General features: G+C 40.8%; 1 protein-coding gene across 3 annotated transcripts in view; it reads right to left on the bottom strand.

Moving 5' to 3' along the window:
• Positions 1-16,552, bottom strand: part of LOC131678649 (inactive serine protease scarface) — a 191,160-nt gene that overhangs the window by 149,850 nt on the left and 24,758 nt on the right. For 2 of the 3 annotated variants that reach the window (XM_058958888.1, XM_058958889.1), the window contains exons 2-3: positions 5,543-6,467; positions 5,146-5,402 (exon numbers count right to left, since the gene is read on the bottom strand). In XM_058958888.1, the coding sequence (XP_058814871.1) occupies positions 5,146-5,402; positions 5,543-6,467 (1,182 nt within the window). The remainder of the gene's footprint in view (positions 1-5,145; positions 5,403-5,542; positions 6,468-16,552) is intronic. The other variant, XM_058958890.1, reaches the window with a different exon arrangement.

Genomic DNA, 16,552 nt, shown 5'->3' with positions numbered 1-16,552 from the left:
ATGGGGAAGTTCACTTCCACCTGACACAATTCCTGTCAGGCCATGGCTGTTTCCGTCAGTACCTCCACAGGTTCGGGCACGCGGAGGTCCCAGTCTGCCCGGACTGCCCAGGTGTAGATGAAACTGCCGAACACATACTGTTCGTATGTCATCGGTTCGACGTCGAAAGAAGAGCAATGCTTGACGTCTGTGGCTGGGACACAACCCCGGATACCCTTATTCAGCGGATGTGTCAAACGGTGGAGAAGTGGAACGCAGTCTCGGCTGCTACCATCCAGATTGCCAGTAGGCTACAGGTAATCTGGCGAACCGAGCAACAGACGGCGGGCACGGCTAACTAGTGATTGGTTAGCTGGAGCGAAAAAGGCCAAGCGCAAAATAAGAGAGTGAATGGTCTGTTCATGCCGAGGTAGGTTGGCGCAGCGAATGGCAACCGCGTAAGGGGTAAACCCAGCCACCCCGAAGCAAGACAGAAGAGTGAGTGTATAGGCGTATAAGTGGACTGCCTCATGCCAAGACGGGAGGGTCGTAGCGTAGTATGTTGGAACTAAGCTATCGATGCCTCATGGCGTGGCAGAGGAGTGAAAGGGTGAGCATCCAAGTCAGTCTCACACTGCATGTTAAGGGTGAGCATAAAAGTCAGCCTCACAGGTTGGTAGAGGCTAGCACAAAAGTCAGCCTAGCAAGGAATGAAAAAGGTGAGCACAAAAGTCAGCCTCGCATGGTATGTCAGAAGTGGGGCCTAAGAAAAATGTCCCACATGGGATGCCAGAGGGAGTGACAAAGGTACAATAGAGTGGCACGATTGAGAGTGAATCAGGTGATAGGGTGAGCACCCAAGTCAGCCTCACATGGATGGGTAGGGCGAGCACAAAAGTAAGCCTAGCAAGGAATGAGTAAGGTGAGCACACAAGTCAGCCTCGCATGGAACGTAAAAGGTGAGCACAAAAGTCAGCCTCATGTGGGAGTGTTTGAGAGTGAATCAAAGTGTGATTGAGAGAGCACCCAAGTAAGCCTCATACAGGATGTATGATCGCGTGAATGAGTACAGTTAGTACAGCCATCCCCCCAGAAGTAATACCGAGAGGTAGTTCCTGGGAGGAATGATGGCGGAGCCCAATGGAGTTTAGTCGGTATTAATGGCTGGTCACCATTCGAGTCCGACACGCCCCCAGTGCACCCCGTGTGGTAGATTGGACCCTACCGTTAGCACGTGTACTGGGCTAGGACATAAAGGTCTTCTCCATTGTAAAAAAAAAAAAAAATACCAATGTGGTAAAACTAAAATATATAATGTTGTTTTGGAATGCTATATGAAATACCATTGGAACACCCGCAGTGTTGGCAATAAAAATGATTTTTGGCATTTAATTCGAAGTATCGAACTTTGAACAGCTATAACTTGGCTTAGAGACATTCTAACACCATACATCCTGCGGCAAAGTTGTTCAGCATATCCTGGACTATATTTCTATCTATTTGTTGGCACACTACAGGAATAATTGTAGTCTGTAGAATTAAAAATGCAAAAATGTAGGTTTTCCCATACTAATCTCCATACAAATTTCAAACGCAATGCGCTACGCCGAGTCAACACCAATCGACCCCAAATTTTGCACAGTTGTTTGGGACCCCAAAAAGAACCAAAAAAGTGCTGTGCTCGGTTGATGTGGCTATGATCACGTTTTTCCATATAACAATGCCCCACCCTAGTGAGCACGAGCTGTCCAAGATGCAGTTCGGATTTCGCAAAGGAGTATCAACAGTATTGGTTATTCGGATAGTTTAACAGTGCCAGCTGGGAAGCCGTCGCCACAATGCTGCACAGGATGAGGGACCGCTACTGACTATGACGGATGCTACAGAGCTGAAGCAATTGGGAGTGGTAAACGACGATCGATTGAGCTTCAACAACCAGATCGAACGCAATTGCGAGGATCATGGCTGCACAAGTCGCGAGCGCGTACAGAACAATTTCGTCGGAGGCAGTATGCATAATTGTCGGGTTGATCCCAATCTACATCACCCTGGTGAAGGATATTCAGTGCTACAAGCGGTGAAACACCAGAAACGTAAGGAAGATGGTGAGAATCGGTTCGATGACAGCAAGAATGGGGCAATATGGAGAAATAAAAGAGAACCTACCGGCTCAACCTGTCAACATGGATCAGTAGAAAGCACGGAGAGGTGAATTTCTACCGGACTCAACTCCTGCGAGCCACGGCTGCGTGAGGACATGTCTTCAACGGTTTAGGCACGCAACTTCACCGTTGTGCCCAGAGTGTTAGAACGTCGAGGAGACACCGGGTTCTCATGGGTTCTGACACCATACAGTCTCTTGAAAAGACTATAAATATGGTCCGTGCCAAATTTCACAATTATCAAAACACCATAAAATGGTATCAATAACCCATAAATACACCAAAATATGGTTTTAATATGGGTTCTACCGGACCATGAATTTGGTATTTTCATGAGTTGATCCCATTTAAATCACAATCAGAACCCCATGCAGTAAATGTGAAATTGGACCATTACCATGGTGGTATTATGAGCTTATCGTTTGTTCGGGGGACCGGTCATCAACCCAGATAATGTCGTTCTTAGAATGACAAGCGACGTAAACAAGTGGAACGCGGTAAACACAATGGTGACGCAGATAATGACCGCTTTACAGCGGACAGGGCGTGATGAACAGTGAGCAACAATTTCGGGCGAGCTATCACCGCCGAGAAACTACGCTAGATCCACCATCGGGAACTAGTCGAGTAGACTGTGACAGAACACCGTGTATGGATCGTCAGGGTGCCAGTGAATCGGACGCCACGCTTTACCACCGGATCGATCACTGCACCCTGCCGGCAGAGCATAAGCAGAAATATAGCGAAAACAAAGAAGAATCGGTATCAGGAGAACTTCCTTCGCTTTCGCGGAACTCTGTCGGCATAAGCTAAATTCACCGCCGAAGACTATACTGAGTATATCGAGACGAGACACCAGCAGTCGCGGATCGTCGGGGCACCAGCAAACAGGAAGCCTCGCTTCGTCAGAATCGTCGAACTGACCTCGGTTTCGAGAGAACTTCTCTCGCCGGGGAACTCTGCGTCAAGTCGGGTGCTTAACGAGAAGTGGTACTTTCGTACTGCCATACAGAAATAGCCCTTTTGTGTGGATGGTCAAAAACTGGTTGTGTGTCGAGGAGCAGCTCTGATAAGGACTTTTTCGTCGGTTGGCTACTAGGACGAAACTGAAAAAACTAAATAAAGTAACCAGTTCACCGACTGGCCACATCCTAATAATCGTCTTCCTAATCGCTGTTGATATGCAGTTTCCTGAAAAACAAGTGCATCCGTCGGGTTCAATTATTCACAATTATTCAGTTCACGATTTGCGGCTGAATGTATGAAATCAGCTTCGGTCGGATATTTTAAAATCAGTTTTTTCGATGTTCCTTTGAGAAGATGCCCTGTTACTTTTAAACATCTGTATTACGAATGTTACAATGAACAAATCTGCAGTTTACCTATCATTATAATTTCACATCATTTTAGTGTTTTGTAGATGTACCATATTGACGGCTCTGACCGAGATAGACAACTCATTTTCACTTTCGAAAGATTTTTAATATTCTGTTTTTTCATTACTAAGGAGGTTCTCTACTCTTCATGCCCGAAACTGGGCTGTTTTTTTGGGAAATAAATTGCAAAGCATGAACTGAATGGATTTTAGCTTTAATTTTTTATTTTAAAGCTGCATGTTTCGAATTTTAAATTTTAACCAGACCAGTAAAAATACATTAGCGACCATTAAATCTCATTGATTACATTGATGTGGAAACTGCTGCCGAGTAAGATTTTTCATAAAAGTATTGATCCGCTAACAATAAAAAAAAATTATTCAGTAATGATACCCCCTTTTTCCCGCGACACATTTTTTTTGTTACGCAAATTGTAGAACTTATACAACAATTTGTTTCTTTTTTTAGTTTTTTCGTCATATGTCAAAATTATAGACTATAAAAATGTAATCAATGACGTTTCGAGGTTGCCACTGCTTGTTTTTAGTTTTAAAAATTGATATTTAAAAGTCTAAACATGTAGCTTCAAAATAAAAAATAAAAATTTGCAATTTATTTCTCAAAAAACAGCTGAATTTAGAGCCTCGATAGTAGATGACCCCCTCAATGCAAGTCAATTTTAATACAAAATTACTGAACATGAACATAAACGTTGTGAAAAGAGATATCGACTGTGATGTAGATGTTCCGGGTCTATATTTCGGCTTAGCAGTCTACGGGAGGTTTTATAGAGCGATTAACGTATTTCTTTGTCCAACGTTTCGATGCGGGTTGGCATCATTTACAGGGGATACTATATTTAAAGACATTAAACATCAAAATCATTTACATAACAATTAGACAGACACAGCATAGAAGACATGACTTACAATGGTTTGTTTCGTTGCACGTTCAGTGGCTTTTTAAATCTAATTTTCGTTTTACAATGGGACGGTATCTGGTACATTGGCTGTTTAATCAGTTAAAAAAATCTTCCAGTTGTCAAAAGTATCGATCCTAATAAGACCCAAAGCTAATATCCCACAAATAATAACTCTATCAGTCTAGTTTAGAACCGCCATCACCAAAAAAGAAACAAATCACGATAGTAAGCAACAATCAAATTTAGGGTTTTCTATAAATCAATTTAAAACAAAAACTAACCGATTAAACAACCAATGTACCAACTACCGTGACATTGCAAAACGACGATTAGCTTTAAAAACAAATCATTGTAAGTCATGTCTTCTATGTTGTGTCTATCTAATTGTTATGAAAATAAAATAATAACCCGGAAGATGTCGGTCAAAGAAAAACGTTTCTCATTCTAAAAAAACCTCGTAGACTGCTAAACATAGACCCGGAACGTGAACATGAACATGAGAAATGCTATCCCTAGGCTCAATCAAAAATAATTATTCAAAAATATGTAACCAACTTTATGATTTTTTTTTCCAACTTTTATTTGAAGAAGATCCACTTTGCAATGGTGCGAGAAAGAACCCACCCATACGTCATTGGTCGTCCATCCGTCTAATTCCGTCCTGTGCTAGCTGCAACAACTACATATGTACATATATCGAACTCACCTGGTTGTTGGTGTTGAACTGGTTCAGCTGTTCCTCGTCCACAAATCCGTCCACGCAATATTCGTTCGGCGTGCAAACCTTGTTGGCTTCGTAGCAGGGAACGTTCTGCGGAACCGGATAGTCATACCCGGACGAGGTAACGGTGGTCTTTTTGTAGAACGGTTGCACATTCACACCGGTCGTGATGGTGTGACTGGTGAGTCCAGTGCCGGAACGTTCCTGCGTTCTGGTGATGGATGATCCTCCGATTCCTTGCGCTAGATTTATGTTTTATAGTGGATGGGCAAAAATCGTGAAATGTAGTTAAGAAGAGACGGAAGATTAGAATTTACTTGGATCCATTAGATCAACTAGTAGGAAAAAAGCAAAGCGAAGCTTGAGAGAAAGCTTTAATTACATGGCAAGATAGGAGGAGGCGGTCCACCGGTTACTTGTCCGGTTGTTGTAGTGGTTCTAGTAGCTGTTCCAGTAGTAGAAGTCGTAGCGATGTTAGTTTGAGAAGGAGGCGGCTGCTGCTGTTGCGTATTAGTGGTAGTAATAGCCGTGTTAGTATTTCTAGAAATTGTGGTGGCGGTATTCGTGCGGACGCCGGTTTGAGTCGGGACAGGCACTGGGGCTACACCGGTCGCCGTAGTTGACGATGTCTTGCTGAAGCTGCTGGTCGTTCTGACTCCTCCGGTCACACCCGACTGAGTTCCGGTTCCACCGATTCCCGAACTTACCTGATTCGTAGATGTGAATGTGTTGGTTCTTGTACCTCCCGCTACTACACCTGCCTGGCCTACCTGTCCAACTGTTCCGGTCGTTCCCGTTCCAAAATTTCTCGTGGTAGCTGTTGATGTTCTGGAAATAGTTGTTCGACCACCGGTTCCAAATGCACCCGTCTGTGTCACCCCTGTTGCACCAGCAGCCCCAAATGCCGAAGACTGGAATCCAGTAGCTCCGAATACCCCAGCCTGTCCCGCACCTGCTCCCGTTGCCCCTTGAGCTCCTTGAGCCCCAGCGGCCCCAGCAGCACCAGCTGCCCCGGCTGCTGCCCCATCCTGCGCACCAGGTGGAGGTTCCTGCACACCGCCACCGATTTTAGTAGCCTTGAAAGGAGCATCTGGCGCAACCCACCAGAAAGTAGTTTGCTTTTTCATATCATGCGGTATGACATCAGTACCATCACCAGCCTGTCGTTTGAAAATTAATTTACTTTGATATTGCCCGGCCGACTGAAAGCCCTGACCGGCCGAGATAAACTCGGGCCGGTAGTTGAGCTGCGCCGTCGCTAGTCCCAAACAAAGCAGGCCCACAAAGGCCCTCGCTCTGTGGTTCATCTGTAAGAGAAGGAAAGAAAACAAATAAGATCGTTAGTTTTGCGGAACGAATCAAAAATAGCTGAAAATCGCGTGAAATTCTTGAGTGCTTCTAAATGCGAACACACGCACGCGAATAATTAGTTTTTTTTAGAAGCGGTGCCCACGCTTACGTGTGGAGTGATAGTTCGTTGGGCGCGCAGGTTATAAAGTCTGCCGGGTTCCCACAGCAGATCTAATTTTAACGCTCTAACCTTAGACATAAACGAGCGTTCACACGTGTGACGCTAATGAATCTGTAGGAAGCTATGTGAATCTGTAGAATTTAATGACATTGCTGAGGAACCTTGTTATTGTCATCCAAACCATCTGGGCAGGTGTCTGAAAAATTTCCATAATTCTATGCAGCGAAACAGGGTGATTTTTATTTTTTTGTACTATAATATATGCTTTATAATTTTAAGTTTTCTAAATATAAATAATCTAAAATAATTTGAATTGTAATGTAAATTGTCATTAACTTGCAAGCATAAGATTCGAAAACAGTGACGAGAATACTTGGCGATTACATATAATTCACACGCAGCCCTGTGAATTCAAACTACATATTCAAAAAATAATTATAAATTACTTCCAATAAGCTATCATATAACCTTTGGGTTGCACGAGTTTTTAATTTCATTCACACCTATAAATTTTGATATTTTCATACAGATGAAATAATCAGCATTTTCAATGTAGGCGTAGTCCTGTCTTGGACACAGCCCTTTAATTTTTTTAAAGCAGGAACCATTGAGTCTCAGCCAGCATTTCTCTCATATTGCCATCTCCGTGGTTACCAAATAAAACAATAATTTGGTATTTGGGCGATTGGATATTTTGTTCATTCAATATTACTCAAAACATTAACCCTTGTGAAGGCAAGCTAAAATCCTAACGTTAAAGGGCAAGCCGGGCCTCTCAGGCCCGTCTAAATTCAAGCTCCTTTTTGTCGTTCTCATATAGAAAGGTTATGCAATCGGTCGAAATTTCGACTTTTTAACCGAGACCCGCAGGGCCAAATCTCTTATACCATTCGACTCAGTTCGTCGAGATCGTAAAATGTCTGTATGTGTATGTATGTATGGATGTATGTGTGTGGCAAACAATCTCACCGATTTTTCTCCGATGTGGCTGGGCCGATTTGTACAAATTTAGTCTCAAATGAAAGGTGCAGCCTTCCCATCGGTCGTTATTGATTTTTTTTATTGATCCGACTTTCGGTTCTGGAGTTACGTGTTGAAGAGTACAATCACACAGCAAATTTCCATAGAAACTGATACCACCATGATGTCCAAATGATGCAATATATATTAAAATATGTGCAACATTACTTGGCTTTGCATGATCATTAATGACCCACCGAAGGCACTTCGACCACATTGGCCAGCTATGGCGGTTCTTGATGCCCCGGGGGAACTTACCAAGTTCCTAAGATAATGTCATACCTATTTCTCAGCGAATTCTTTACCGATTTTTACAAACTTGATTTCAAATGAAAGGTACAGCATTCCCATTGATGCCCCGGGGGAACTTACCAAGTTCCTAAGATAATGTCATACCTATTTCTCAGCGAATTCTTTACCGATTTTTACAAACTTGATTTCAAATGAAAGGTACAGCATTCCCATTGGCTGCTGTTGAATTTCTGATTGATCCGACTTCCGGTTCCGGAATTACAGGATGATGAGTACGAACGCGCAGCAAATCTCGATTTAAGCGTATAAGGCGATGGATGTAAAAAGGTTAATTTTTCCAAAAGGTGAGCACTCCGAAGATCACGTCGACTGTCGATTGGTTCTGAGCTCCATTTCGTTTGAACACGACCAATAAATGTTTCTGGGCTGCTATTAATTTCTTCTGATGCATAACCGGAGTACATGAATATTTTCTGCATCAGATTCATCGTCGGAAGCAATATCATTCACATCTTCTTCCTCGCTTTGCAAATCAGTTTCAGAATCGTCTGCTGTTGAATTTGCTCGAATTTCTTCCATTATTTCAGATTCTTTGAGACGATTGAAAACATATGGCATATCGTCTTATAGCCATTTCAATTTTTTGTTGCTTTTAGATCCTACAATTTGAATAATTACGACAACTATAACACAAAGAATAGTCAACAAAAATAGACAATAACGACAGAGTTAGGTTACGTTGTATCCAAATAATTGTCAAGTAGACCACAGTGGGTGAAATAAAAGTATTTACCCAAAAAATATGACACACGTCATTATGGCATGCTATTTTTACATTTCTTATAAAAGAAATGTATAGAATTCGCTCAAACTTTCAAGATTTTTTTCTTATAAGAAAAGGTAAAAAGATAAAATCAATCAAAACATGAAAAAAATTCCTGCTAATATGAAAATGAACTCATCAAAATGTTTTTTTCAGATAAATATTAATGTATAAAACCTGTGGTATTCCTAGTAAATATTGCATGCATACCGGGCCTGCCAGGCCCGGCTTGCCTTTTTGTGCATGTAAAAAATTCAAACATAGCTGCGCATCACTCCATAGATGAAAATTTCACGATTTTTTATTTTTGTTATAGATTTCAAAGCTACTTATCAAAATTTCCATGCCCAAGCTTATACTGCATACACATTTTTTTGTAACTAAAAAATTGTAACGTGCCGGGCCTCTGAGACCCGGTTGCCTTTTTGAGGGTTAATTAAAATGTTAGTCACTACTATAAAGAAATACATAACATTCCGTCATCGGGGGCTACTTTACGTCAATATTTAAAAAATGATAATTTGGCTTATAATTAAATTTTAACGTGTTTGCTTTTGTCAAAAATAACGCAGATATTTCCTTTGTTTATTATACACAAATATTTAAATCGAAAATAATGTAAGAGAGTACTTGTAAACAATCGTAATAAACGTTGTGAAATAATTTTTTCTGTGGGACCTGTATTGCACTATTATAATTATTAAATAAGAGGTTACAGATTACGCAAAATTAACCTGCACAACTATTTGTGTCATTTTTTGTCCCTATTTTTGGCTATTTGTTAACTGATGATACTATGTCCATATTTTCAAAAAATGGACCACCAAGTTTTCCTTAAATAAGTAAGGTACACAGTGTACGGTTGGCAAGGTTGGCCCCGCCAAGGGCGCTGAAATCATGATCTGCTTTGTAAAATAAGTGTGGATAAATCATGAAATAAGTCAAGATAATCTGCCATCTCCAAATAAATTGAACACTGGAAAAGAAGAAAATTTAATTACCAAAGTGTTGTAAAACTAATGCCGTTTTTTCTTGAGGAGAAACTGAGTCAGGTTCTTACCCCAACTGCTGTTTGAACTGGCTGATTCCCACACGGAGATCGTCAGAGTGTCACTTTTCCACGATAGCATCATGATTAGTCAATTGGTGGGTGTCGTAGTTCTTTTTAGCTTTTTCTGCAAGAGTGCTTAGATCGTCTCTAAAGGAAATACTATAGATTCCTAGGGCACTGTTTGTACACGAGGCATGCATATAGATCATATGGATTCTCTCCACCACACCAATTTTGCAGCATTTTAAATGCAAGAGTCATCCTCATAATTCTCGGTACAAACAGCCGAAAAGGCACATGATTTTTGTGGAAGAAGACGTAATTATACACGAAAGGTGACCCGGGACGAGTTCGAAGTGACACACAATTTTGTCCCATCCAGTGCGATTCCCATTCAAAACCCATCGCTCAATGAAACCCTTGAAACAGCCAATCCCGTGCTTCAGTAGGTTGACGTACGATTTCGAAGCGGTGACCCCGTCATCGATTTCAACTTTGTGAGCAGCCATATAGACGCGGTAATCTTTCATACAAGCCTTGTTGCCACTAACGTAATTTGCTTGCTTCAGGCAGAATACCGCGATTTTGAACATATCTGGACGAACTTTCAGGATGTCTATTACTGTTGAATATGTCTGCGTCAGTTCTTTCAAAATCTTTAGAATACTTAGCGGATTATCTTTGATCCGAATGGAAAATATGGAGTTCAATTAATGTTATACGGGAAGTTGGAAGCTGAGACTTTTCAGGACAGTTTATTTATCCCTGGGCCTAGAGCCCTGGCAATGGAAAACATACAAAATTTGAAGGCAGAGACAGAAATTGCAGGAGATATTATACATTGAAAGACAAGTCAAAGAATAGTAATGCAAACATGTGGTAAGTTTGTGTCATCGAGCTGAAACACCAGCTCCTCGAGTTTGTGTCAGCGGAATGTTATACAATGTATGTTGTGTTGTATTCACATGGATGTATCAGCAATATTTATATACTCGTTGAATAAATAATAATATAATATTTATCATTCTTCATTTCATGAGCTGTTCTTCAAGGCGGATGATTACTTCTTGACCAATTTCAACAAGCGTATACAAGCACTTATTAAACTGTATGTGCATTTCCATACCTAAATACAAATGAGTTTGCCCATGCTAAGCGTTCGATCTGCTTCTTTAATGTGAACAATCATTTCCTTTTATATATTCCTTGTTTTTTATGTGAGCCATGTTTTTTTTCCTTTTTCCAGGGTTTTTATGAACATGTCCAATGGAAAATAATAACAGAAATAATGACGCGAACGGTGATAATTCATTTTCTATTGAAAACACTGAGAAAAGATAAGTCCTCGAGCAGGAATCGAACCTGCGATCTCCCAGTCTCTAGTTGGCTATGTTAACCACTCTGCTATCTAGGAGCCACAGCCACGAACTTGAGATGCTATGTGTCGACGATGGAACACTTGAAACCAGCGGCGGATCCAAGAGGAGTGTCCGGGGCGTCCGGACCCCGTCAAAAAATTTCGACTTGTTAAGGCCCGTGCGCAAGAGAAGGGTTTTGGGGGCTCAAACCCCTCCCATGAGGCTTTTTTCACTTTTAAAAAGAATTTTTTTCTTTGCTTTGTCAATTACTTGACGGCTGAGCACTTTTCAAAATTTATTAACTTCCTGTTCAGGGAAGAAATTATACTGCAAGCCGTTTATGCACACGTTTCGGCAAGTTTCGTTATCAGCACTAGCTGTCAGTAGACCAGTTACACAGCACAGGTCGGTCAGCGGGTTAGCAACGGGAGTTAAGAAGGAAAACACGAAGTAATCGTTGAGATACCGTTGTTTGCCGATTCACCGCCGGTGAAATTTCCGTCGAAGTGGCTGGCAGCTAAATAGATCGCGAAAATGAGTATCGCTATCGGGAGAAATACCGCCGTCGAGAAATTCTCAGCGAGCAGATAAATTGGAACGAGTAGCGCCAAGACAGATAAGAAACCCTGCGAGGTGTCATTATGGTCGACATCGGTTCGTATCTCAACAGGTGACAATATTTGCAGAAGACCTGAGCAGGTCAGTTATACCGAGAAGGTTGGACAGCAAGCCAACGATGAACAGAAAATTAAAAGGCATGGGTAAAATCCCTACTGAAGTAGCACCGAACGGTGGCCCCGGATGTATGACGATGGGGAGATGAAAAAGGTTTAAGTTTAGTCGGTAGGCTTAATTATTACAAACCAATCAGACACTACCACGAGCCAATTCCATTCCTTCTCGATAACAGACCCCCGTTGTTCGGAGAATAGGTAGCATGACTCAAAACCTGGGTGTTTTGTGCAATTTGGATATTTTATAAATATAATCAGTATATTTGAAAATATGGGACACTTTCCGAGACGCCTGGCCATGCGGGCACCGATTTGAAATGCGGGACAGTTCCGCCTAATTCGTAAAATCAGGTTACCGCCTTTGCTTGTGTGGGTAATTCCCGCAGGGTAGCGTAGCTTTTATTTTACAGCTCCTTGCCATAGAGCGTCAACTCCTGAAAAATCCGGTGATTCCAGAGAATTCAAGTTGATTTGGATAAACTTCAAATTTTCAGCAATTTTGAGTTCAAACAAGTTAAAATTTTCCAACCGATATTTAAGTAGGGGAACCCGGGGCTATTCGGACCTACTTAAGCAAATCGCCCTTGTAGGTGGATAGATGCGAAACAAAATTAACGGTCAAAAGTCCTAATTGTTAGTTTGAAACCTCATCTACATTTTGGTGCCATGAAAAGTACATTTGCACCACTCAATGGCAGCGCTAGGCGACGATTTGCAAACCTGTACGTTTTTTTAGCCTTTTGACAATATAGGAGTAATTCGGACCACCCTACGGGGCAATTCAGCCCGTCATTTTTCTTTAATTTTTTACGATGAAATTATGTTTAGGGATCATCCATAAATGACGTAGCATTATATGGGGGAGGGAGGAGTTTTGTATTTTGTGATGATGTGTGACGACAGTGGGGTAGGGGGTCATGTCATGCTACGTAGCTTTTTAAAGGGGAATAAGTAACATCGATTTTTTTATTTTTATTTTTAAATTACGGTGACAAGGGGGGGGGAGAATTACCGTCAAGCTACGTAATTACCAGGAGGTATTTAGAGGTTTGTGACGAAATCCTACGATGGGGGAGGGGGGTGTTGAAAATCACTCAAAAATGCTACGTCATTTATGGATGGTCCCTTATCTATGAAGTAGTTACAAGAGACACTCCTTAAGACTTAATCTGGTATGTCACAGCTGTCGATTGGCGGCCCATGTATTTTCTTTGCCGTGGCGTATGCAATCGTGTGCGCAGCCGCAAGCCGCTGAACGGTGGTTGACAGAATAAGGGGTCCAAATAGCCCCGTACGCTCATATCGCAAAAAAGTGGTGAGCGTCTCGAAAATATCTCTGTTTTCACCCAAACAAAAATCATTCCATAAAATAGGAGCCTCAAGCTTTCCAAAACAATAATCTTTTATTTTTTTAACTTTTTTCGTTGCTTTAATCACGATTTTTCCATTATAATGATTTTTGTTTTGAGAATGGCAAAACAACGAAACATTTTGTATCTTTTTTGTACAAAGAACAAAGGATCAACTTCAGCTCTCAAAATTAATGTTTCAGAATAGCGGTTCCACGAATATGTACGATAGTTAGAAAGTCTTGCTATTTTCTGAGAAATCGAGGAGGTCCGAATTACCCCCACTGTCTTAATAGCCCCAGTTTCCCCTATGTATCAAAATTGAACAGTAAAAACACTTTTTGGTGAACGCACACACTCTCCAGATTTCCTGCTTGAGAATATCGCAATTGTATCTCTCCGTTGTCTTCAATTTACCACAATAACAAAAATTTGTAGCGATTCGCCTAATTGTAAGGCTAATTTATGTGGTTAGACTTGGTCTGTACTGTTTATTTGTTTTAATTTCGGTGATACGATACGACTAAATGAGTTAGCAACAACATGCAAACAAAATTATGGAAGGCTACTAGTAAGGACACAACAGAAGTGATGTGGAATACACTTATTGCCAATAGTTCAGTTATATTGATATTCCACCTACAAAGCTATTGTTATAAAATTGGCCGCAATATTAAGTCTTAAAAAGAATACCATTTCAAAACCGTAGAAAACCTGAGGAAACAATTCTGTTGTATTATTGAGACCAATTTATAAACAATCGCATAATAACATTCAAGTAGCGCGTTAGCTTTATTGAAGCTTTTTCATTATTAGTTCGATTTCATTTTAATAACAGTATTGTTATTTCCGTGTTTCGAAATCAAAATTCTTAAAACTTATTATCGCCTCAAACAACTCGCTTTAACAAAAGAAAATTAATTTTATGCCGCTCATTAGCAAAACCTCGATAAACAAAATCAAATTTACGACGCGATAAAACATATTCAACAAACAGTCCTTCCCTGTAGGGCCTCCATTGATGTGCTCGTACCGAGCATCACTTTACATTGTGATGAACCTTAATTTGGTTCGAAAATTGTCAATAGTCTCTTATCCACTCTGCGCCCCTGAATAGCACCTGAACATCACTTTCGAGGGTCTTGATGGGATCTTTCTTCAAACAATCATGCTTTTTTTGGTACATGTTTTCAGATGGCTTCCAAATAACACTACACCCAAATGAACACCATCCGCTCATCGCAAAGTGATGGCCCGATCACCTAGTCGTCGTTAAGCCGTTCGTCTATCGTTCGTGGGGATGACAATGAAATTGATGTAGGTTCTCTAAAAACACACGGTTGACGTCGCCACGCTAAATTAAGGGAAACACGTTTTGGACCGATCTTCTGGTCTGGTGGGAGAATCGAAAGATGTGTGAAGTTCAGGGTCAACCGCCCCAGCCGTGCGCCAATAGCTGCGGCTACTTAATGCACGACGACCGTCACAGAAGTTGTTATTCGTTGTTCATGGTTGAAAAAAGTACGAGATTGAGAAACTTGGACCGATCGGCTGAATTGATGGTAGATTCATCCGAAAATCAGAAAAATGCACCGAAATCAACGAACAGCCATAGATCACGAGGCGCCTAAAGTAGGATATGTTGTAATTTGCTATCGATATCGGAAAATCAGACCGTTTATGTGGACACTAACTTCGGCCCAGGCTGTGTCCAGTAGCGTTCTCATTTCCTGCCCAACCCATGATTTTCTGCTAGTTTGGGTTTTGCTAGTTAAAAAGCAGTTAACGGGCGACTTAATTGGAAGACCAAATTTCGCGAAATTGTTATGAAATATACGTCATTCTGAACTAACAGCACCGGCTCGGTCTATGAAGTTCGGTCTGATGGAGCACGAAATTGGGGGATCCGCGGTGCCGCTGAGACGCTGCGCGGTTTGTTTTTTTTTGTTTTCGCCAACCGTCCCAATCGAATTCAGACCCTTGTCCGAACGGTAAATATATGGCTGGCACGACGGGGACCTTACCGGCTGATTGCTATCAAATAGCCCACAATTATCGAAACGAGATGTTTAAAACATAGTCGTAAATATTTTTTTTTTGCTTTCAAGTTTGAATTGTAGCCGAAGCTCTAACTAGTAGACAAAACAAACGTTTTCTATGACTTCTTTGGTATCAAATTTAATCATGAGAAATAATGAAAGCAAAACGATCCTGAATCTGATAAAATTCTCGACAAGTTGTACTTTTTAAATAACTCAATCTAAGAGAGCCTTTAAATACCGGTTTAAGTTCTAGTTATTTTCATTATAAAAATATGTCAAAATAAGAGAAACGGGGAACAAAAAGTATCGTGTGATATAATTTTCTTTGAATTCAATCATGCACATACTTTATGAAGCAGAAATCAATAAAATAACAAAATATCCCATCTGGTTTCAACTGTAGTGCCGTAACCGCTAATGAAGCGACCATGTCATCGCTAGGTCAACAGCAAATACAGAAATTCATTTCGAAGCAAAAGCGCTCAATCTCACTAGTTCCGCTGAACAACAAGCTAGAAAATAATTATTTCAACGATCATCTGTCATTATGTAATATTTAAAAAAATCGTTTATTTAATGTAAATCACTGATAATAAAAAAGAACATTTTATTAGGCATCAATCGAATAAAAAGCTACTCCCTTAATAGTATGTTTACTATTCAGAACGATTATCACATTATGTACGTTTAGGTATTTCCGTGCCTGTGTTAAGCCGGTGATGTTATGTCATAATAATTAGTCACTTCCTAGACACACCATAGAACCTGTTCTTTCGGTGACTGTTGGAGCACGTATTGTAATGGTTATGAAATTTACTACAAAAAAATAAAGCCGTCCCAAAGCACGGGTGGCACTGCGTCATCTTTAGGCACAGCGGGATCAAAAACTGTTTAGATTAACCCTTCCGTCGATTAGCTCAAGGTCGTTATGCTGGAATTTGTGCTTGTCAAATAAAATTTGTAAACAAGATTTTTAATAATTGACTTCAATAAACAGTCCAGTTCCAGTTCGTTTATTTGACACGGCTCGATACGTGAGCTTGTAGGAGCCGTAGGTCTTTAATATATTATTATAAAAACTAAATCATAAAAAATAACATTTTTAATGTGTTACCATCGAATCATTGGTGCGCAATTCACCTGCACGAGTCAGAGACTATTTTCCTCGGCGGTGGAACATTTTCGGTGTCTCCTGACAACACCTGAGGGCATTCAATCTGGTTCCTTGAACATCGCTTTCGTCGTTACTATAGCACTATAGCTGCACAGTCAGAAATGCCGTAGACGTGAAC

Source organism: Topomyia yanbarensis, chromosome 2 (assembly GCF_030247195.1).
Source record: "Topomyia yanbarensis strain Yona2022 chromosome 2, ASM3024719v1, whole genome shotgun sequence".
NCBI classification, from domain to species: domain Eukaryota; kingdom Metazoa; phylum Arthropoda; class Insecta; order Diptera; family Culicidae; genus Topomyia; species Topomyia yanbarensis.
This window is presented reverse-complemented; position numbering and strand designations above follow the sequence as displayed.